This window comes from Cygnus olor, chromosome 2 (assembly GCF_009769625.2).
Source record: "Cygnus olor isolate bCygOlo1 chromosome 2, bCygOlo1.pri.v2, whole genome shotgun sequence".
NCBI lineage: Eukaryota > Metazoa > Chordata > Aves > Anseriformes > Anatidae > Cygnus > Cygnus olor.
In genome coordinates, this window is record NC_049170.1 from 48,652,879 (window position 1) to 48,675,053 (window position 22,175).

At 42.6% G+C, this 22,175-nt stretch overlaps 1 protein-coding gene across 5 annotated transcripts in view; it reads right to left on the reverse strand.

The window, feature by feature from the left end:
* Window positions 1–9,578: 9,578 nt before the first annotated feature.
* NFATC1 (nuclear factor of activated T cells 1) overlaps window positions 9,579–22,175 on the reverse strand; it is a 120,279-nt gene continuing 107,682 nt past the window's right edge. For all 5 annotated transcript variants that reach the window (XM_040547385.1, XM_040547383.1, XM_040547381.1 and 2 more), the window contains one exon: window positions 9,579–12,101. In XM_040547385.1, the coding sequence (XP_040403319.1) occupies window positions 12,099–12,101 (3 nt within the window). In that variant the 3' untranslated portion in view covers window positions 9,579–12,098. The remainder of the gene's footprint in view (window positions 12,102–22,175) is intronic.

Here is a 22,175-nt window from a genome sequence, read left to right on the forward strand (position 1 = left end):
TTTTTTTTTTCTGCTCTGTTCTTGTCAGATCTCACACATTACAGTAACCGAGCTGGCCTGATAGCTACGTCTGTATCCAGAACCTGTCGATATCCACAGGAAGTTTTCCATTAGTCTCTGCCATCTCCAAATCAGCCTGCACCAGGCTAAAAGCCTGTGCACAGCGTGGGGTTGGAGGTTCAATAGGTAGCAGTTTTTAGCCTGAGCCTTCACTGGACCAGTTAATAATTGCTGTGTTTCTGGTGTCAACTGAGGACCAGATGTTGCTTCCTGGTGCAGGGGGAGGGAGGCAGGGGGTTTGGGATGGGGGCATGTTGCTGGAGGGGAGAGCTTCAAGCAGACATACGGAGTGGAGGCTCTGACTGCTCAACGTCATCGATTTCGTGGCATTTCTTGTAAACACGCAGGTGTTAGCCACTGTGTCCTGGCCAAATCCCTTTATGGCGCTTCACCAGCTCAGGCAGTTTACTGACTTAAAATCATCTCTGTGTTTCTAATTGCAGGAGCTGCTCCTCACTTCCTTTCTTTAGGAGCAGATTTGTTAAATGTACTAATGGCTGACAAATACCTGCTGTGTCCTTACCCTTCTCCAGGCTGGCCCCCTTGCCGGGGATGGCAATGCAGTCCTCACACATGCAGCCCGTTAAAAGCTCTGACATCCCTCGGGGTGTGCGGCAGCCACGTGCACATGCGGCTGGGAGGGAGGGAGCTGCCCCACGTACCCAGACAGGAACAGTGGAGACCTGGGCCGAGCCTGAGGCAGGGCTGCTGTTGGCAACCGGGCACTATAAATGGATTTAAACAAGCTGCCTGAGCCTTAAAACACAGTTCCAAACTAATGAAATTCAGTTGTTTGGCAGTGTCAGGCGTTGTGTTGATTTCAGAGGCTGCTTTATGACCGCTCGCATAACATAGCTGCTCCAAAACCTTCCCTGTTCCTTTCATTTTCCCTTTCCCTTTTTATTTTTATTTTTAATTATTAGATCTATCCTCAGAGAGGCAGTGCTAAATTTTCAAAAAGGGTATTCAGGTCTGTTATTTAGGTGCTTAAGTGGATAGTGCAAGTGATAGATATTGCAGAGCACATAAAATGCAGGATAAGACAGATAATTCGGGTCCCCACATTGGAAAACAGAATACTGACAATTTTGCCAAGAAAGAACTATTAAAACAAATGAATCTCTTGTGGCAATTTAAAGTGAAGCAAAACTCCTAGTGTGAAGGTAATCTCTTTTTGTTGGGGCTGGCGTTACATCTTGGTTGGAGGCTGTTCCTCCACAGTGAGCTGCATTTAGCAAGGCCTTTGTTCGTGCCTAGCACAACGCAAACAGAGCTGGCCAAACTCTGGCTCCTGTTATGCTCCCACAGCTGCAGTCATTTCATGAAGGGGAGATTTGGATCCACTGTGCTCGATCGCATCATCAGAGCAAGGTGGACTTGAGACCACTGGGAATGGAAGTGCTTCTCAGAGCTTTGGTAACGTGTATGAATTTCAGCCACACGGTAGCAAAGAAGGGTTAAACCAAAATCTCAGATTCAGTGATTTGGCAGTAAACATTGTACATTACCAAGTTCAAAATACAAGTTCTTCCATTTTCCGTATTACATTGCCACCTGAAATGCTGCAGTCATGCCCCCCATCCCTTCCCCTTTTCTCTTAAATCTGTGAACCACAGTACATTCTGTGCCCTGAGCTTTGGGTACTGAACTCTTCTGAACCTTCCTTTTGCCACCTGAAGTCACGATGGAAACTGTACAGAGGAAGGATTGTGCTGTAGCTGTGGGCCTTCTAAAATAATTCCTCTATGCATAAATACTCTTACTCAGCACTGACTTCTATTCTTACACAGCATAACTGAAAAAAAACAACAAACAAAACCCACATATAAAACTTAGAGAATATTTTCCTTAACTAAGGAGCAAAATCAGCCTGAAGTATAAACAACAAGAAAAAAAAATAATAAAAAGGATGTATTTTAGCGCATGTTCCTTTCTATCTTTTTCAATCTTTTGTCATATCTGAGAGTGAAGCGTCAGCAAGCATTACTTTGGAAATCTTTGAGACTGTGTAAATATGTATCGTTGCTAGGTTGTAAAGCATCCCAGCATTGTGCAACGCAAGCCGTGCACGTTAGCAGAGTAGGAATAAAGCTAGCAAAGGCCATAGGACCAGACCGAGATGAGGCTCCCTTTCTGTCACAGTGATGTTGATGGCTGGGTGGCCTCTCCATCCTGCCCAGAGCACAACTGGTGGCCACAGCTTTTGCACCTCGCTGGTGTGAGAGCCTCGGGGCAGCTGGACCTCAGGGCTCCTGGAAGCCGTGCCTGGAATTTGCCGCCTTTTGGACTAGGTGCTAAGGCCCAACAGGAGTTAACAGTGACGTGGGAGGCAGCTTCCCTGTCATTCACAGGTGCCATTTCTCCTCCTATGCAGCAGCAAGTTTCCCTTGAAATAGTTACAGATGTTGCATCATCTGCAACTGAATATGCCTTTCAGAGAGGGGAAGGGGGATTTGGCGTCATTTAGGCTTGAAATATAGCCAGCCAGTCTGGCCACAGACTAGATCTGTAGGCTGGCACATCTGCAGCTAGTCACAGCAAGGAACCGAATGTTCAGAGAGCAAAGTGCTTGTTGTGCCCAAGAGGTAAGTGCACAATAGGAACAGACAGCAGCTGAGGTGCCCTGATCTCCCCAGAACAGCACCGTGAGGTTGGAGCCAGAGACTAGAGCCTTCCCCCAAGACATCAGGTGAAAGAGGCGATCAAGCCTCCTCACAGGAGTTGCACCCCTCAAATGGTGCACCAGTTTGCATGTAGGAGCAAGGGACAGGAACGCCTGCTTTGGGTAGTAACCGGTCTAGGAACTTGAAATACAGTAAGACATTCGTCCTAACTGCCTTTACTCAAATCCTTCCAAACATGACCATTGCCCCTGCACTGAATTTTCCACTTCTGGGATACTGCAATGAGAGAAGGATGGAATTTGTCCTCACCAAGTGTGGTTCATGCAGGCAGCAGAGAGCCTTCTGGTGCCTGGTGAGCTTTGCTGGCTGGAGAAAGTCTCCAGCATCCTGGAGTCAACCTGTTCGGTAAGGCCATTCTGTCTCATGTCTGTTGGTCTACCTGTCACCCATGTATATCCTACCTTGCAGTCAGTGTCAAAGCCTTTCCCTAGGTGCTTCTGATTTCTCCACTTGCATACATTTGCCTGTGCTTTGCATCACCTGAAAGGAGACCCCTCTGAGAGCCGGTGCCCAGACGGCACATCTCTCCTTGCAGATTTGTCTCCCTGTGATTCAAAGCAGCAGCAGCCAGAAGCAGGAAATTATGGGATTGCCACACTGCTGTGCTCCCTGTGGCACCAAGATAAGTCCCTGACATGCCGAAAGAAGAGGAACAGATTGGGAGGCCAGCAGGAGCAGGTCTGACCTCAGACCCACAAGTTCAGCCAAGTGTCCAGGGTCAGGATGGAGGGACAACAGGCCCTGCAGTGCTGATAATCAGCATCTATGGGCCCAGCCGCCTGGCCAGACAGAGCCTGTAAATCAGCTGGGAAGAAAGCGATGCAACTTCACCTTCTCTAAACTGCCAGGATGGGGGCTAAAGCACATTGCTTTTTTTCCTCCACAAGGCAGCCAAAGTGTAGTGCGTATAGCGTAGCTACTGCACTAAACCTTTTTTGCACTGCAATAAGCTGATTGTCCTCTACTTCCTTTACACTCTAAGTGTTTCTGGTACAATATAACTTTGATTGCAAGGCTCTGGAGAAACAGGATTTTGAGCCTGATTCTGAGCTCCATTATTCTGGCATAGTTCAGGAGTAACTACAGTTATACTTGTAGAAGATCAAAATCAGTCCAGTTCCTTTTAACTGTGCAAAATTTGTGGTTTGCAGAAAGAAGAAAATAATAAAAGATGTGAACAGTAGAGCCAGATGAAAAATGAGATTTTTTTTTTCTCCTCAAGAGTTCAATATTTTTTGGCTAGCTCTTTAAGTAATCGAAAAAATAGTTTTGTGGGGAAAAAAGATCCCACAATACCCACATATTTGGCATTATGATGCAAAATTTTATAGAAGAAAACAAAAATTGGAAAATTCTCATCAGCTCGAAATAGTACTGATACTGTCTCCAGTGGCAACTCGTATTATCAGAGCACAGGCAGAATAGGGCAATGCTGGGATGTGTGGTTTCACTTATTAAAAAGTACTGACTGAACTTGGTTGAGTAACGTCAAGTGGATACTCAGAAAACAGGGCTAAAAACCACTGCTCTTTTCCCATCCTAATGTGGAAGGTCAGCTCTGAGGGATGGCATCCAGCAGGCAAGATTTCTGTACACAGGTCTATAAGACTAGACCCCAGTAAACTACAAAAGGAAAAAAGCCCAGAAAGCCCTCCGAGTGTTGGCAACAAAGTGGTGCTGCCTCATCTGCAGGCCCTGTTGTAACACCCACAGCACCTGGGAGCCCCTTGAATATCAGCCATCCTCTGCAGTTTGTGGGTGTAGGCAGAGAGCACCCACACAGCTCGTTGGTACTGCACCAGCTCTGCAGCTGGCTCAGCAGCAATCAGCAATGTGTCCATGGGAGCAGACCATCAGAAGAGGTTCCCTGCCCTGGCAGGCCAACATGGGTGTCCCTCTGCTCTTCTGAGCAGTGTCCTCAAACGGCAGATGCCCAGCTGAGGTAGCTGCAAGAGTATCCGGATAAAGCCCTAGCAAGTAAAACCACAAAAACCATGGTCAGGCTGGCTCAGTCTTTCCTTTCGACCTCAGCAATTCAGACATTAACCTGATAAAGATCTGCCTAGAAAGAAAAGGCCTTTCTGTGTTTTCCATCACCCAACAGTGCTGGCGGGAGCTGTACTCTGCAAGACTGTACTGTAATCTGAATCGGGAGTGAAGTGCGTCAGCAGACAGCATATGGTATGTTTATTATTCTACACTTCACAACCCTGGCTGAAGGGAAGGGGAAATGTTGGGGTTTTAGGTCAACCGCTGGACCAACAGGTAGCAGTGATAAGTGATGTGTCGTCACTGCACATTACCACTGATCTATAGCTTAGAGAGAGGACTTGAGTCACCAGAAAGGTATACGCTTCAGCCACAAAAATGTTTTAGAGACATGCTGTGTTATATAAGAAGTTACTCAACATTATTAATCCATCAAACACTCTGCTTAATATTTAGGCCTATAAAACTCATTCAGGCCAAGCACACATAAAATACATGAATGTAGCAACCACGTTCAGTTATTATTTTTAGTAACAAGTCTTATTTCCATACTTAACTTTTGGTATGCCTGTGTATCTTAGAAGGGGTTGGGTAGACGGAGGATTCTTACTGGATCTACGTTTTATTATGCTCTTTACTACTTTGTGACCTGCTGATACATCCTGCTAACACAGTGATTCCTGGACTTATCAGCCTCGGGCAGCAATAAATACCAAGGAGTTAATCTGCCAAAGGCAACATCCCTCCCAAGATGGGCTGACTGCAGCTGAGACACCAGCACCATGCACCTGTGGGTATTGCCAGAGGTGTCTTGTAGGTGTCATGCTGCCCAGAGGCCAGAGGGAAGTCTGAGTGATCCCCTGTAGCCAAGGTGGCCAATGCCATGGGTGTGGTGGGCCCGTCTCTGCTTCACCAGGGAGCCACCGCTGCCCTTGCTGTCCCTGAGGTGAGGAGGACAGCTCTGTCCCCAGCCCTCTGGCAGCATTTGCACACTTGTGCTCTGCAGGTTAAAACCTGAAACTACCAACTTTCTAAACTGAGAGCGAGAGTCTTCTGATCTTGTTCATAACTCTCAAAATCGACTTTCTAAAGTGCTGCTGCTGTTGTGCTCTGCAAGGAAAACTGAACCAGAAACTCCTACGCTGGCCTGCATCTTCACGCAGACACTTGTGTTTCCATTTGCATGGCCGAAATCAGTGGCAGTCGTAAGTGGCTTCACTGGAGCACTCCTAAAACACCCAGCACCTCCTGATCACAGGGGTACTGCTGTGCTGAAAGCACTATTTTGCCCCTGAGGGCAAGGAGCGACAGGAGATCGGTGCCTGGTCTCTTCCACCTTTTGCCCCTCTGCCCGGATACGACCGTGCAGTTGGAAAATTGAAGACAGTTTTCATACACCCACCTTGTGCAGACTCATCCTGGGAGTCAGGCAGAGTTTGCTCCCTCCCACGCGCCGCTGGTGCTGCTGTGCAGGCTTGGCCCTGGGTCCCCTTCACCCCTTACCCCCTTGGGCAGCATGTTTGGGGCCCCATGGGCTGCACCCTATGGCTCTCCCCTTGCTCACAGTGTGCCAATGGCTTGGTTGTGGTGTAAAACCCGAGCTCTGCTGAGGAGCCTCATGCTACACAGTGCTGCGAGCGGAAAGTACAGGAGCAACTCATTCAATAAACTAAAAGTTTGATTTAGTGTCATTATCTGTATTGTCTTATAGGACAAAATATGCAGTAAAAAAAAATAATAAAAATAAAAGATTGCCGAAGGATGAGAGCAGTGGGCTGGATAAGCTTGGCCCAGGCAGGAGCCTTGGAAGGGGTCCAGGGAGGCAGCAAAGATCCACGAGGAGCTTTCTGCAAAGAACCATTCAAAAAAATTGGGCAGAGGCAGTAAGCATGTGATGCCTGTGATGCTCTGCTTGGGTGGAGGGGGAGCCACAGCCTGGGAAAGCAGCCCAGTCTGGAGATTTGGAGCGGGGAGAAAAAAGAAGGTTCAGTTTGCATCAACCTGACCCAAAATAGTATGTGGCTTGTATTTTCTAAGCAGGAAAAAAAGAAGGGTAGAAAAAAAAAGAGTTTATGTCAGACAAAATGTCATTTTTCTCATTAAAAAAAAAAAAACCTGAAAAATCCCAAACCTTGCATTAAAAAAATCCTGCCAAACACTGACATATTTTCTGATGAGACCCAGAGAACTCTGCTCTCTCCCAGTACCATTAAACTGGTGTAACTGGGTTGTCCCCTGGCTGACGGAGGCTGAATTTTGGGACCCCACCGTGAGCATCCTTGGCTGGTGAAGTTTCACACTCAGCATTGGGCCTCTGGCACCATGGGTGAGCAGACACCTCGGCGATAGGTATAGGGCACCTCCCAGCTGGGCAGGCTGAGGGTCAGCCCCTTGCTAGGACAGTTCTGTTCCTGACTCTGCTGCCAGTCTTGGATTTATGCTATTGTCAACCCAGAAGCCCTGGGCCAGCAGAGCTGGAAGCAGAATGAGGACAGGAGCTGTGGGTGTGAAATCAGCTCAAAAGGAGGGTTGGAAACCAATTGGAAAATGATGCTGATGGCATTTTTGGAAACTCTTTCCCCATGTTAGGAAAAAAAAAAAAAAAGGGATTTCCTAAAATGACTGAAAATGAATTTGCCACATTTGCGAAGAGTAGCTTGTGGGTTGCTTATATCTGAAAACAGCTTGGAAGAGCTACAGTCAGCAGCTTTCTGATTTAAATGACAAAAGCCAATATCCCACAGGCTACAGCATGTGCTAGGTATACCACCAGTTGCCTTAAATCCCAAATACTCAACCAGTTAACCAGCTGAATTGTTAAAGCTCCATGAGGTTGCACAGTCCAGAAATACACTCTCTTTGGCCAGAAAAAAAAAAAAAAAGAAGTTGGTTTTGGAATCAAAAATGGTTTGTAATTAAAGCCAACAGTATGAGAATCTGTAACTGATCTGCTCTGAACAAATTATTTGGCTACCTGAAGAGAATCAAAACCTTTTTATTTTTTTGGAAAAAGGCTCAAAAAAAAGTTAGAGAATAAAAACGTTGACTTGCTGAGAAAGAGGAAACAATGCAGGCAAATCAAATCAGGCAAATGCTTGACATCCTTGTTGGGCAAGTGTATGCAAAGATGGGGAAAATCAGTGATCGTGGCATAAAATCAGACCATTTGTTTAAAAAGAAAGTTACAGAAACTAAAGAGACCTTATGCCATTGCCCGTAACACTCCACAGTAATATACTTGAGGAGAAAGATTTTGTTTTACTGAGACAAATTCAATAGATTTACAATGATGAATGCAATAAAATTACACACATGGTAAAGGAAAGCTTAGCTTTAAGGCAGTATGGTTTTATCCAAGAAATTTAACTCCTTGAAATTTGCCATTTTCAGCTGTAAAGGAAAATCTCAAAGGCACACTCCAGGAAGGATATTTATTCAAGCAGTACCAGATGGATGTGTGGGATTCACCTTATGTTTTGGTTATGAATGAAAGTAGTCAGCTAGGAGTTTGCTGCAAAGTACTTTTGCTTAAAGAATTATGGTCAAGATATGGTTAACACAGCCATGCTCCGGTCTGCTGTGTTTTGACAAGGGGACTTGTAGAAATGAGAGGAAGCTCAGAGGAAGCCAGGTAGCACAATGACCAAAGTATGTTGCTCAAATGAATTCAATGTGTGACCAGACATTTTGATCTGGTATAAAATCATGCCACAGTCTCCAGAAGATATAAAGAATGTGTGACAATTTTCTGTGCTGTCAATTTTCCAGGAACCTCCCTGACAATATGGCTCACACTGTCCACATGAGGAGTAACATCAGTATTTCCACCCTGAAGACAGGAAGCAGAGACTGATCTCTAAAGAGCTGAGCCGTATCTGGGTTTTAATGGGTTTGGAGCATATGTCTCTCCTTAAATTGTGAGGGATTCATCAGCAAACTCTCAGAAGCTAGGTGGGATAGAGTGAGCAATGTGTGTTGTCCTGTACTCACAGGAGGACAAATGCAAGGCAGGGAAAGGTCCTTATTCAACAAAGTTTTAAATATTTATGTCTTGTTCTTTCTGAGGATTTTTAAAAAATGTGTTCAAAAGCTTACCTAAATCAGGGCTGCTGTCATAAGCATGCTACTGTTTTTCATATACCTTGTAACTTGCCCTTGGTCAAGAAAAACTGCAGAAGCTCATTGTGATTTGGCCAATTAGGTGTCACATGTTGGTACATACAAATGCACCACTTGACGAAGTGATGAGGAACTCAGAGGTGCATTCAGCTCAGCTTTGACTGAGTCAACACCCTTCTGTTGCCCCTTCTTCTTTGGAGAGGAGGGGGACTCAGAGAGTAGCATTCATCATACCGATCATATTCATGTCATGGCAAGTCATCCCCTCTTGCATGTCTGTGGGCAGCCCTCCTGTTGCAGGGCTACAAAAGCCTCCAGATGAACAAAAATGTCTCTTGTATTCGCTGCGCTGAAGGCCACAGGTCCAAAACTTACCCTTAGCAATCCACACATTTCAGAAATAGTTCAAGGGAGAGCAAAAGACACTGTTGTCCAAGTGTCTTTTGCATCTATACAGATGCAAATACTCTGTTGCATGATTAATAAGTTACCTTGTTTTACCATCTAAAATTCATCCGAAGTGCTCTTTTTAACAGTCAGAATCATCCACGACAAAAGTATTTTTGACCATAGCTATAAGGGCTACGCTCAAGTTAAGAGTGTTGTGGCTTTTTTGTTTTGCTTTGTTTTCAAAAAAGGTCGATGAACACAATTTTCATAAACTGAGAGCAACAACCGTAACACACGTACAAAAACAAGATAGCAGTCTCATACGGGAAATATTTCTGCTTTCATTTTTATTTTATGAATACATATAACAGAGATGCATAATCTTCCATTATCCAGGCTTAAAAGTAACAGTTTTTTTTTTTTAATATAGCTTAAAGAGGAAAATAAAATAAAGACGAAGGAGATGCAACATATCCAAACCATACAGTTGAAAACCTTGCTAAAGTTATTGCTGAAATGCAAACATTGTGTAGGGTGTGTCTGTGTGTGTGTTGTCTTGTATCGTAAAAGCCTCACCCAAGGTATTTATGCATGTGAATAAAAAATACTTTGGCATAACCATTCCTCCACACACACTTTGTTGACACTTCTCAAATACTGAGAGAATAAAATCTGATGATTATATCATATATCATTTTCTCTCCTTGGCAGAGATGTCTTTAAATGCAAGGGGGAATAAAGAAGAGTCTGTTGACAGGAGACTTTAATTCCATGCTAAGATGGTTATATTAGCAGGATGCAGCAGGATGCAAACAGCTTCAAATAGAAGAGATGGAGATATATATTTTATATATATGTATATAACGTAAAATTGCATATTTTATATGAGAAAGGAAGATTTGTCAAGATAACATAAAATGAACCACTCTAAGACTAGCTTCCAGCAAAACATTTTGCTTTATTGGATCTATTTTCTAGCTACAAGTCAAGCTGACATCTGTCAAGCTTTTTACTTTTCATATGGCAGTCTATAAGAAATGTTTCATGCAACGTCTACAGTGCTAAATACAGGGTAAATAACTGGGAGTAAACAGGTGAGGAATAACAGACTATTATAAGGACGAATAACAGCATATTATGTACATATAGCCATATTATATTCTCATGTCTTCACAGTAATGTGCAAATGTGACAAATATGGCTTTCATTTTTTTTTCTAAAGAAAGTAAGACATAATTATACAGAGTAATGTTTTAAAATGCTTAGGAGGATTTCACCTTTTTGTGAAACCTGTTCAATCTTCATTGCATTATGGTTAACGAGTCACCCCAGCACCGAGGTGTAGTTCAGGTATATTTCCAGAAGGGGGCACAGATTCCTAAGGCACAATATTAATGTTAAACATTTTTAATTTAATTCATGCTATTTCATTTATTTTTGTTTTTATTTTTATTTTTTGGTTATATGAAATAGGTTGTTGCTAGTTATATAACAGTTGATTGTAAAAAATACAATGTTGAGGGTTACACTACATGCCTATCCGTAGCTCCAGAAACATTAGCTAATCTGAAAACACACTATACAGCGCTGCATATTAAACCTTCGTGGTTTTTTGGTAATATTCTTTTCATACATGTAGCAGAGAGTTATAAGGCTTCTGCGGATAATAATATTATAACTGAACAAATATTTTACACTCTTCCATAATGGTATTTACAGTTACTTTAACTAATAATTTGCCATTTGGTAAATAACATGTATCTTGTATGCATCCTTCTTGCCTATCTAAAGTGCTTGCTTAACTGCATGAGGAAAGAAAATGCATACCTGCTTTAGTTTCAACAAACCCTCAAAAGAAGTAGCTGAATATTTGTTGTGGATCTGAAATGCATTCTCAGAAGTTGAAATTATTGCTAAATTCAGTGCCCTCACTAGGCAATCATCTATATTATTTGTCATATAAATATATGCATATATACTAGTATGTATGTACATGCATACACATTCATCTATCATGTAATAGATAGATTTCAATTTTTTGTCCATCAACCTTTTTTATTTTGTGCTATTCAACTCACTTGTGCTATGACTGAAGCGCAGATTAAAATCAAAATCTTAACATGCTACTACTAACAATCCTATGATTCATTAGCACGTAATAAAGACAATGCAAAAGAAAGCTGAGATGATGACAAATGAAGAGGCTTTTGAAACGCACTAAGAATAAGGCAATAGGCTGTACATTACAGCGAATAAAAGCTGAAGAAATTCTGGAATTCATAAGCACATCTTACTGGATAGGGATTTCACTCCCTACTTTGCTGCAGTCTTATGTTTTTGTTTCTTTTTTTCCAATATCATTCTCCAGAATGTAAGCTCTATAGTTTCTGCACCTACCAACACTTTTAATGGTAGCAAATTCAAAGCTTATTATAAATGCCCTGATGCCACAACCTGGTAAAATAAGGCACTTCCAGGGCTGTATTCCAGCAGTGCCATGGCAAAAAGATCAGCATTGGGAAGAAGCACTCAGATTTTGATGAGTTTCCTAGTTTTGTCCCACGAAATGCGTCATCTTTGAGTGTACTCCCTCCTCTTTCTTTTGAGATGTTTCTTTAAAGAAACTATTTCATCAGCTGAAGTTGAGGACCTACTTCTTTGTAAGCAAGAGGTAAATCTTCAGTTCCTGACATTCAGTAAGGTGGAAGATCGGAGTGGTCTTCAGTTTATTCGGTATCTCTGCACTCAAGCTGACATGCCATCTAAGTCAAAAGCGTGTGTGGATTTCATAAGAGGCCCATACTGAAAGCTATGAATGGACACTGGTACTGGAAAGGTCATTCCTTATAATTTCATTTACTGCAAAGAAAGAACACAAGAAAAAAGGAATCGATTAGCATCACACTGCTGCAGGAGGGTCTCTTCAGTACAGCCCCTCCCAAACCTGCATCGATTTGACAGTTTCAGTGCAGCTCTGAACATTAAGCATCATGAGATATCTAGTAAAGGCGGATCACAGTGCAAAACAGCAGGATTAACCATGGTTATTAACATGCTAAACATTATGTAAAACCAGACATCACAAGAACAGCAGCATCCCGGATCCTTGATTGCATCAAACATATTTAACATTTTCAGTCAGTTACAGATAAAACATTTCATTTACTCTAGTACTGGCTCTGAAATATAAAGTAAAGAGTACCACAGGAAATCTTAGAATAATCTACTCCTTCCATAAAAAGAGTCCTTTGGAAAGTATGTTAGCCATGGTATGTGTTAATGGCACAAAGCTGCCAGCCACTGAACTGGGTATTTGAAGCTGCAATGCCTAGATACAATACGATTTCACATGCTGATTTTTTTTCCACTGTAGGCTGAAATTGAGTGAGTGAGAGAGAGAGAGAGAGGGAGAAGAAACTGATGTGCACTTGCCCATTCTCCATAGCTGGTGACATGTATAAACACATCCTTTCATAGTGATCAACACACATGGACATGCAGTCTTTTTGCTCCTATCTGCACAGACAGGTGGGAGGGACAAGCAAGTGAAAACCCTCGGCAAGAGTCAGAGAAAAGAATAAACAAGGTCTGCTATCTCAGCATCAGCCAGTCAGACTGCATCGCCATTGATAAAGTGTTGTTTTCTTTATTCGTGAGTCTTCTTTCATTCTTTTCCCCCTCCCCTGTAGCTCATCAGGCAATACTGTTTCCCACACTCAAATTATGTCCATTTATCAGCTTGTGATTTTTGGCAGATGGACAGGAAATGACTGAACCTGGCAAAGGCCATCTACAGTAGGCTACACAACATCCCTTTTATTTCCACCCCACCTCCCTGCAGCAACCACCACCACCTGATTTACATGAAGATAGACAAAATACCATCAGTAGTGCTATCACCACTTCTGAGTGAGAGCTGCTGGGAGTGGGAAACACATGCCCACGTCATGGAAGTGCCATGGAAAAGCCCGAGTTTTCCTTTCCTTGTGGGCGGCTGTTCATAGCCATCCAGATAACTCCACGTGTTTACTGGAAAAGACCAAGACTGCCTAAAACCAACTTCCTGAAACAATTAAGTGTTATTTATTCATTATTTTCTGTAGACCCATTGCCCTTTTGTAATTGTAGCACATGAATCAGTCAGGATTTGTGTCACAGGTCCTGGCCATGGCAACCACTTTTACCAGTGCCACACTTCAGAAAGGAAATACCAAGTGTATTTGTTACTACCTATTTATGGCAGCAAACTAAGAGCAGTAATGGAATTGAGATGTGAAGACAAAGCAGTTCTTTCTCTTAAGGGTGCTGTAGAGTTTATCTTTAATAATCCTGAAGAATGAAAACAAATTTAAGCAACAAGCCCTGCTCTACGACGACAAAGACTGCTTGCATATATCTGAACATGGCATGAAATGCTACCCTATTTATGTGCTGCAAAACTTGAGACAGCTTCCTGAATTGAATCTCTACCTTGAATCCAAACAGTGCACTTTTTCTGTGGGATGATTCTTCTATGATGCTTTTGAAAAGATAGTTTATTTAATAAACTTCTCAAAGCAACATTGGGCATGCAGCAAAACACACAGTGATATCTTTGTGTTGAGTGTGACAATGAGGACAAATCCTCAGAGGGGCCAGCCAGTGTTCCAGTTTTGCTAACTTTGCCTCCAAGTTTCTCTTACACAAACAAAATTAAGACACTGCTCAAGGCAATCATCAGACTTTGTATATGCAGTGCTTAGAACATTAGATAATGAATCTTTATAGTGCTTCTGTACCATGTGAATATAGGCATCACCACTATTTCACAGATGGGGACAGGCAGATGGAAAAGCAGAGGAGCTTCCCATCACAGTCAGCTTTAGTACTCAGGTATCTCAGATCTCAGGCTAATGCTAAGTCATAAGCTGAGGTACTCTAACTTGATTGTTCAGTAAAATTTCCAAATGTAACATCCCCAGCCCAACAGCACAAGGTTCCCCCTATTAAAGCATTTAGCAAAAGTATTATTGAAGCAACTTGGTGGCATGAAGGTCTCAGATGAAAAGGTCCATCACCAATATCAGCTTAGGAACTCAGAGGCAGTCTTCTCCAGCCCCACCAGGTACCCTCAGATGAATCCTCTGTCACTAAAGCACAGTAGGAAACGTGACACACCCTAGAGATGATGTGACTTTTCTTTTCAGCTGGGAGCCCACCTGTCTTGGCTCAGCCATGTCCACCACGGTCCTTTGCTCATGCTCTCTCCAGCTCTGAGCAGTCCGACAAATCTGCCGCCAGCTGAAATTGCTCACAATTATTGACTCCAACAGGACACAGGTTAGACCTTTGGCTTTATTGCTCACTTTATTATGTGTTAATTCTTAACAGAGGTGGACTTCTGCTATCTTGATGAGTAACAGTCAACTTTGGCGTTCTCATGTAGCAACATCTGACAACTGTTCAACAGCAGTCACTACACAGTATCAGAACTGAGCCTCAACCAAGGTGCATCCATTGCCACCAAATCTCACAATCAAATGGGGTCAAAATAGCCAAGAGGATGCCAAACGTCTTTTTCACCCACAGTGGCTCACAGACAACATGGCTCAGACACAGGTTCCTATTTCACTGTTGTTTCTCCCACTCTACCTGCCACTACGGTGAAGATGCAAAAATTCCCAATAGGGCAGTTGGAAAAAGAATGACAGAGAGACAAGGTGCAAGACGAAGTCCCAGGTGGGGCAATATGCATCCCAGCAAAGCAGCCGATATTGAAGAGGCAGACTGCTTTACAGAGAGTGCTGACTATGAGAGCTAAAAGGGGAAGTGCGCTGAGAGCGGGCTTTCCCGTGCTGCCCACCAAAGGCACCTGAAACTGGAAGGAAAACCCTCTGGCGGGTGGGAACTGACAGAAAGCAGACATCAGGCACACGTGGGCAAGGGCTGAGGTGAAGTGAGCTGTATGACACTTGCTGGGCTCAGCCAGAGACATGTGCCCAGCCCCATCCAGGTACACAGCCAAGCATTCCCATGAAGACACTCCCCCCTCCCTCCAGGTCTGAGAAATGGACATGGGGTGGAAAATGCGGTTTTGGATCTGTCAAAATGACATGAAAACGTGGATTACATTTCTCAAATAGTTCAGTATAGAGAAAGAAATGTCTTTAACATCAACATTTTTAATTTCAAATTTCTGGAAAATTTGCTTCTTTTCATATTCCAAAGCCTATTAACATTGCTGGATGTTAATGTTTTATTTTAGATCAAATGTAATGTTTTGTTTGACCTGAAACTTCTTTTTCTTTGCTTTCTTTGCTGTTTGCTGGAAAGAAAACATCGAATACTCTCGTAGTAGGTTGACCCAAGATTACCCTTCCCAAGAGCAAATTAGAAATCCTGTTATTGAAAGATAGCTCTGTTGAAAGGTCCTGTATAACCATCTGTGCCAGTGTCACATCTCTGACACCAGCAAGTAGACAACTCTTCAGGAAAGACCATAGGCACCAGGCAAACCTTCAGTGATGTTTTCTCTAGCACACCTTTTATCTCCTGACTGCTGGAGGGCTTCATGAGCAAGAGGAGGTCTGAGTCCTTGTTTTTAGTGGACTTTGATGGACTTTCTTCCATGCAATTCTCTAGTGACCTTGAAAACCTGTTCTGGCCTTCATGGTTTCTGCAGCAATGGGCTCCATGGGTTCCAGTTGAAGGATGTGTTGGTGGAAACAGTACTTCATCTTCTTTTAAATTTGTTTCTTGATAGCTTCATTCACATGTCATGTGAACAAGTTGATTGCTCCCTGTTCAGCATTTCCTTTGCCATCCGTCACATCCCTTCCCCCTGGTATCCTCAGGGCTCTGCTTGGTCCTGTAGGACTGATGCAGAACACGCCAGAGAAGTAAAAGATACTGCTGATGTAAAGAAAATAATGATATTTTTCTCTTATTTTTCTTCTTATTCTTATAATGAATAATCTTTCTCTTGTTTTCTCTTATTTTTCTCCCTACTAACAAAATATTTATTATTAATCGAGGTGAGTCAACTGATTGCTGTCTTGAATGGTCCAGTTTTGGCTTACAAACGTGTTACTACAACAGGATTGTGTGTATGGCAGAGAAGAGCAGTATTCAGTGTAAGCAGTTTTGGCCTGGGTTTGAGTTTTATTTCTAAAACAAACGATGGTCTTTGATTCAGTGGCTGCTTGGATACATGTCCATTCACATTTGTAATACTATTCTAGGAGTAGCTGTGTTTGGAATGAGTGTAACATTTTTCAAAGAAAGATTGCAGATGCTTTACACCCATCTTTAAAACAACACAAAATGAGTATTCATATAGACCTGTTTTATAGATAAGAAGATGAGACCCAAAGAATTACGTGACTCAGTGGAGTCCCTACATACAGCTTAGCAGCAGATCTGGAATAGCATGCAAAATGTTTAATTTTCGATGCCTAGATTAGCCTAACACGTCCCTTAAACAACAGGGTCATCCCTATCAGATCAAACAGCTGATTACAATGATTTACGGCAGTTTTGTCATCAGATTTTTTTTTCCTGTTTTTCTGCTGGCTTTGGGAAAGGGGGGCATTATTGCTTTTATAGCTAACACCTACAGTTCCCCACAATGCCCTCCCTCAACTTATAATTTCCATCATCAAGTTCAGCTTTTCCACTGACATAAACTCAAGAAGTAATAGTGCTGAGAAATGCAGGTAACACGTGACCTCTCTACCTGTCAAGGCGTCTGAAAGCGGAACCTTTCCTTTGCTAAACAGCAGATGCCACAGTAGCAGGATGTGGTGAGCTGTTACACCACATTTTAGTTTAATAGGGAGGTTTTTTTTTTTTTTCTTGTATTTAATTTTGCTTTAAGATGCCCTTTTGCAATGGAATTTTTTGCTTCATTAATTAGCAAAATCAGTGTCTTACCGATGCAACAGTTTGAGTTCCTGCATGAAACAGATATATTTGAACAAGTGCAGATTCCGTATATAGATGTGATCTTCATAGGAAATGGAATATTTTAATGTTTGGTGGCTACACAAGGATTCTATAAACTGGCAAAAGTTTAAATTTCTGCAGACTTCTGCTCTCCTTTTACCTGATGACTAATTAGAACATGGATAACATTACGGCCTTTTGTTTTAATAAAATAACTGTTCTTTTGAGACAAAGTTCTGCATTCCAGCTCAGATACTGATCCTACTCAAATCAAGAAATTTATCAGGTCAGAGGTGCAAGAAGTGAGGAGAAGGCACAAGAAGGGTTCCACAACTGGTGAACTCTGGGGGCTACACAGAACCCCCAGGCCACACAGCTACAGGAGACTGGAAGACAGCTTCATAGCAATATTTCACTTCATATTCCTCAAGGCACATGTTCTCAAGAGTCTGAAAAAATGGGAGGTGAGCTGAGAGCCATGATCAAAACCACAATTGTAAAGAGCTGCATCTACAATTTTGGGAGGGAATGATGGCACTCTGAAAACACATCCTATTTCTGTGAACTTTGCTAACAGTGTCATCCCTCTACCTGCACTCTTGAGATTCTGCACTGTGAAACCACCAGCATTCTTACATGGAAACATACCTACTATGACAATGTCAGTGAGTTTGTCATGCCATGGACACTCTTTTACCACACTCCAGAGAAAAATGCTTGGGCACTGGCCTCTCCAGGAACTGGTCTAAAGGCATGGTCTCTGGTCCAGTGACACCTTTCTGCAGCTCTCATGGTGCCAGGCAGATTTAAACCCAATTTAGACAAGAAGCAGGCCCTCCACTGACTGTCTGATACACATTGCTCTCTATTCACATAAGCTTTTAATGCAAAACAACAGCACACCTTTTAATTAATGTTGAGAGGTTTCTGGAGAAGAGACTGATGCTAATATAGATCTTCCAGTTTCACCCATTACTTCTTCCTCCTTTTCTAATTAGGACCCTAATTTTGTCCCATTTAAGCCTGTCTCTTCACACATCACACACCAAAGTCTGTGGAAGTCAATGACCATCTTCCCACCAGCTTAAATCCTCTTTTGCAGTGTCCCAGAGAGGTCTGCTAAATGAGAATGAGTACTGGTGTTGTGAGTTGTATTTACTGTTGTGCTCCTTTTCAATGGCACACTTCACCTGTGTTCAAATAAGTAAATAAGTAAATGCACTGAGCTCTTTCTTGGGCAAGAAGCGTTTTGTCAATGAAATCATCTGCATAAATATAAATAAGTGACAGACGCAGTATGAGAAACTAAATGAAGCTCCTGCGGTCTTCTTTTGTCTGCTCCAAATGAAGAAGTGAACTGATATTAATACAGTCCCATGTTAAGACATAACTGGATTGCCTCTACTCCCACAGTTCTCCAGCACTGCACAGATGTGTGCATTTCAAGTTACCTGCCCTGCCTCAAGCAAGCCATATGCACTGCCATCCTCACGTCTGTCTCCTGCCCACCCTGGCAGTGCTGTGTAGGAGTCACTGAGGGGCTGCCAGGTGACTGGGAGAAGTCCACAGAGTTTTCCAGTGGAAAAGCCTGAAAGCTCATGTTGATCAGGAGAGTTTTACTATTCTCTGCTGCATTCTTCTTTAAGGACTGTGATAAAGCTGCAACAAAAATACACTGAAAGGTTTTGAGCAGAGCAAACATCTTGTGATTAATTGAACGTGCATGTGTCCTTCTGCCTATATAAATAGCAATGGTGTCTGCTCAGTGCTGTGAAGGTATTCTTCACTCAGGATGGTTTTTGAGTTCCTTGATAGGAACAGCCACAGAGCATGTCCCAAGTCATCTATGTCTTCAGGTCCATGCCAATCCTTTTTTCACAACTGACTGACCAACCTTGTTACTTCTTGTCCACCTGTGACCACTACAGACCATTGTCTCTGTGATGCAGCTGAACTGAAGCAAAAAGTTCAGATGCTGTAATGCTCTCTCACCAAAAAGGAACAAAAGCAACCTGTTCTGACTGTTGCATGTGTCATGGAAAATACAAATAATACCAGCTGCATCTTTCAAGATGCATGTGTGAAAAGCCTGTGTGAATTTTGCTGTGTCCTTATAATACTTTTCATCATTTAAATGGGTATAACTATGCAAGCAACGTGGTGCCATGTTTGAACTCCATGGCCTGGCCCTGGCCAAACTGCATGGCTGTGTGTCAAATCTGAGCAATTTTTAGAAAAGAGCGGAAGTCCTGAAAAAAAAATTGATTCAGTTTTGCCCATCATTTTTGCTTTTCAACAGAATTCATTTGTACTCGTCAAGCCTTACATCTGTACAACTCCCAGGTCAGGGATCTCTCCATGTACATCACTACACAGTGCAGACATACCCCTAAGTGCCCTGAACTTCCATTACCTTCAATAGGTCGTTGGCCACAAGCATCTCGGAGTGGGGACCACATTTTCCCTCCATTTGGTACAACTCTGAACATGCTGTGACTGTTCAGCATATGAATATTCAACATATATGGAAAAATAACTCTGTAGTGAGTTTAAGAGTTCGACACTAATACCACACTAACCTGCAGTAATACTTCATAGTATGATGCTCACTTTTCTGCCTATAACTACTGCCCTCAGATTTTTCCACAAGTGATGGCACATCTTGTTCCATCAAGCTTCTGTGTTTTTGTACGCATTTTATTTCAGATTAAATGCCAGATATTAGCATACTGAAGAGGAATTCAAATTCACAAAAGAACCCAGAGGAAGTAGAAATACAGAAGGAAAAATGTTTTCCTTTATCTCCATGTATAGGTTTTATTTAAAGAAAAAATGGCTAAATACAGACCCATTTGCAGTGACAAAAGAAATGAAGCTCCTGAAGTTCCATCACGAGTAAAATCCTACAGTTTTTATCTTGGTACCTACTTTCCCACTATTAATAAGAGCACTTCCCTCTGACATATAAAGATGCAGCAGACAACACAGACGTATTACTTAAGTTATTGAAAAATGAGGGCTGGTTTAGAGAAATTCTTTTTTTTTTCAAAGCTAGTATTATGCTATGAATAAGAAAAGAAAGTAGTGATACAAATTCCTGAGATGCCAGTTGGTAATGCGAAACTATAGATCATATTAAAGCTTACTGAATCAAAAACCAAACAAAACAAGTCTTGTGAAGCAATGGAAAATATAACTTCACACGTTCCATAAAGGAGTCAGATCTTGTATTACCTCAGGTGTCCTGGATGTGTTAAAACCTTAAAATTTTTTATCTGTTTAATCATAAAAAGCCACCACCACAGGGCATGCTATTTTTGGAGACAGTGAAGAGGACAGTGGAGCAAGTGAGTGACAACAAGTAGCAGGTTTTAATAAAACATGATCCTCCCATACAAATGTAGGCTTGGCAGGATGAAGGGTATTGTTGTGCATGACAGCCATTAACATGGAGTCATTTTCCTACCTGCTCTATCCTTTGCCTTATTTAGCTCAATAACTCCAAAGTAATGCGAAATCTCCCAGAGTGGCTGCTCTGCAGAGAGCTAATAGGAAAGGTTCCTCACTGTAGTGCGATGACAGCACTGTGTGGCAGTAATTTAACTGGGGATCTTGACTAGGTGCCCAGACTAAATGAGTTCCATCCCACCACACCAGAACTAGGTTTATATTTTTCATCCCTCCCATGTGCAACCCTGGGAATGTTCTGCATCTTCTTCTGCAGACGCTTAGGATTGAATCCCTGGCTGCTGAGAATTAATGCAGAAATCAGCAGAGCTGTGGCGATTCTGAACACTGTGAGGTCTAAGCCTTAGCTGGTTTTTATTTTAAGTCCAAGGATGACAGTGCTCACACAGTTTAGCTTTTATACCAAAGACTCAAAGAGTCAAGAGGGAATTTTCAGTAGCCCTCATTGAGGTGAACCTTGCCTGGAGCTGTTGTGATTTGGGCTGTGCAGAGGCTGCAGAACCTGCCTCAATATGATTCAAGCCAGATTTGATACGCACATACACACATCGTGAAGGGAGGGCTGGGCAACATACAAATAAACCACATTTTAACCAAAATTATGTGTTTACGTTCCTAAGAGCTTCTGTAAGGGATGCCGAGCAGACATATTTTACGTTTTACACAAAATTTCCATACAACAGAAGAACTACACAAATACTACCTAAAGCAGCCAAAAACAGAGGTCAGTGTTGCTGGAAGCTTTGTGGGTACAAGTAAGGGAGGAATAAGGAAGAGCATGCACTGTTTTGCTAGAGACAACAGAAATTTGCCCCCACCATATGAGATATAGTAATGCAAACTGATCATCACAATCAGCGTTACTTTCCAGTTTATTGCCCAACAGTAAAGTAGCGCTGTGAGACCCCAGTATGCAGCTCTGAGCCTCTTGCAGCAGGCTGCTAGCAGAGAGGGGCCTCCAACAGGCATGGACCAGCCCTTCTGGACAAAATCCAGCAATCCTCTTTTGACCCAGACCTATCCACAGGGGACAAATTGTTCAGCACCAGGGGACAGGGAGAGAAAGAAAGGGAAGAGTGATGGCAAGGAAGCCATTAGCAGACTAAGTCTGAACTAGAGGATTTTCCCCTACTTGCTGTCTCCTGGGAAGTGGAACTCACCCCACAGCCTGGCCCGCATCCTCTTCACCCCTCTCTTACAAAAGGGTGGTGCTCAGCCTGGTGCTGGCCCCTGGCACACAGCTGCTCTGTGTCACCTTGCTCCTTGACAGAGAGGGCATCGGGCACACACAGCTTATGCCACAGCCTGAGAGAAGGAACAGGGCAGCTGAAGTAGTGAGACACTTGAAGGTACCTAGCTCGCCATTTCTGGGTTAATTTATAATCTCTAGCATTTCCGTTTTACATCTAGATTATGCACTGAGAAAGGTACTTTCAGTCTAGCTTATAGCACTTATCAAGAAATCTCCTGCCTCAGTGCTACAAAGACAGCTGAAGAGAGTAAGGCTGAGAAAAGAACTGATTTTTATTTCTAGGTTTCAGA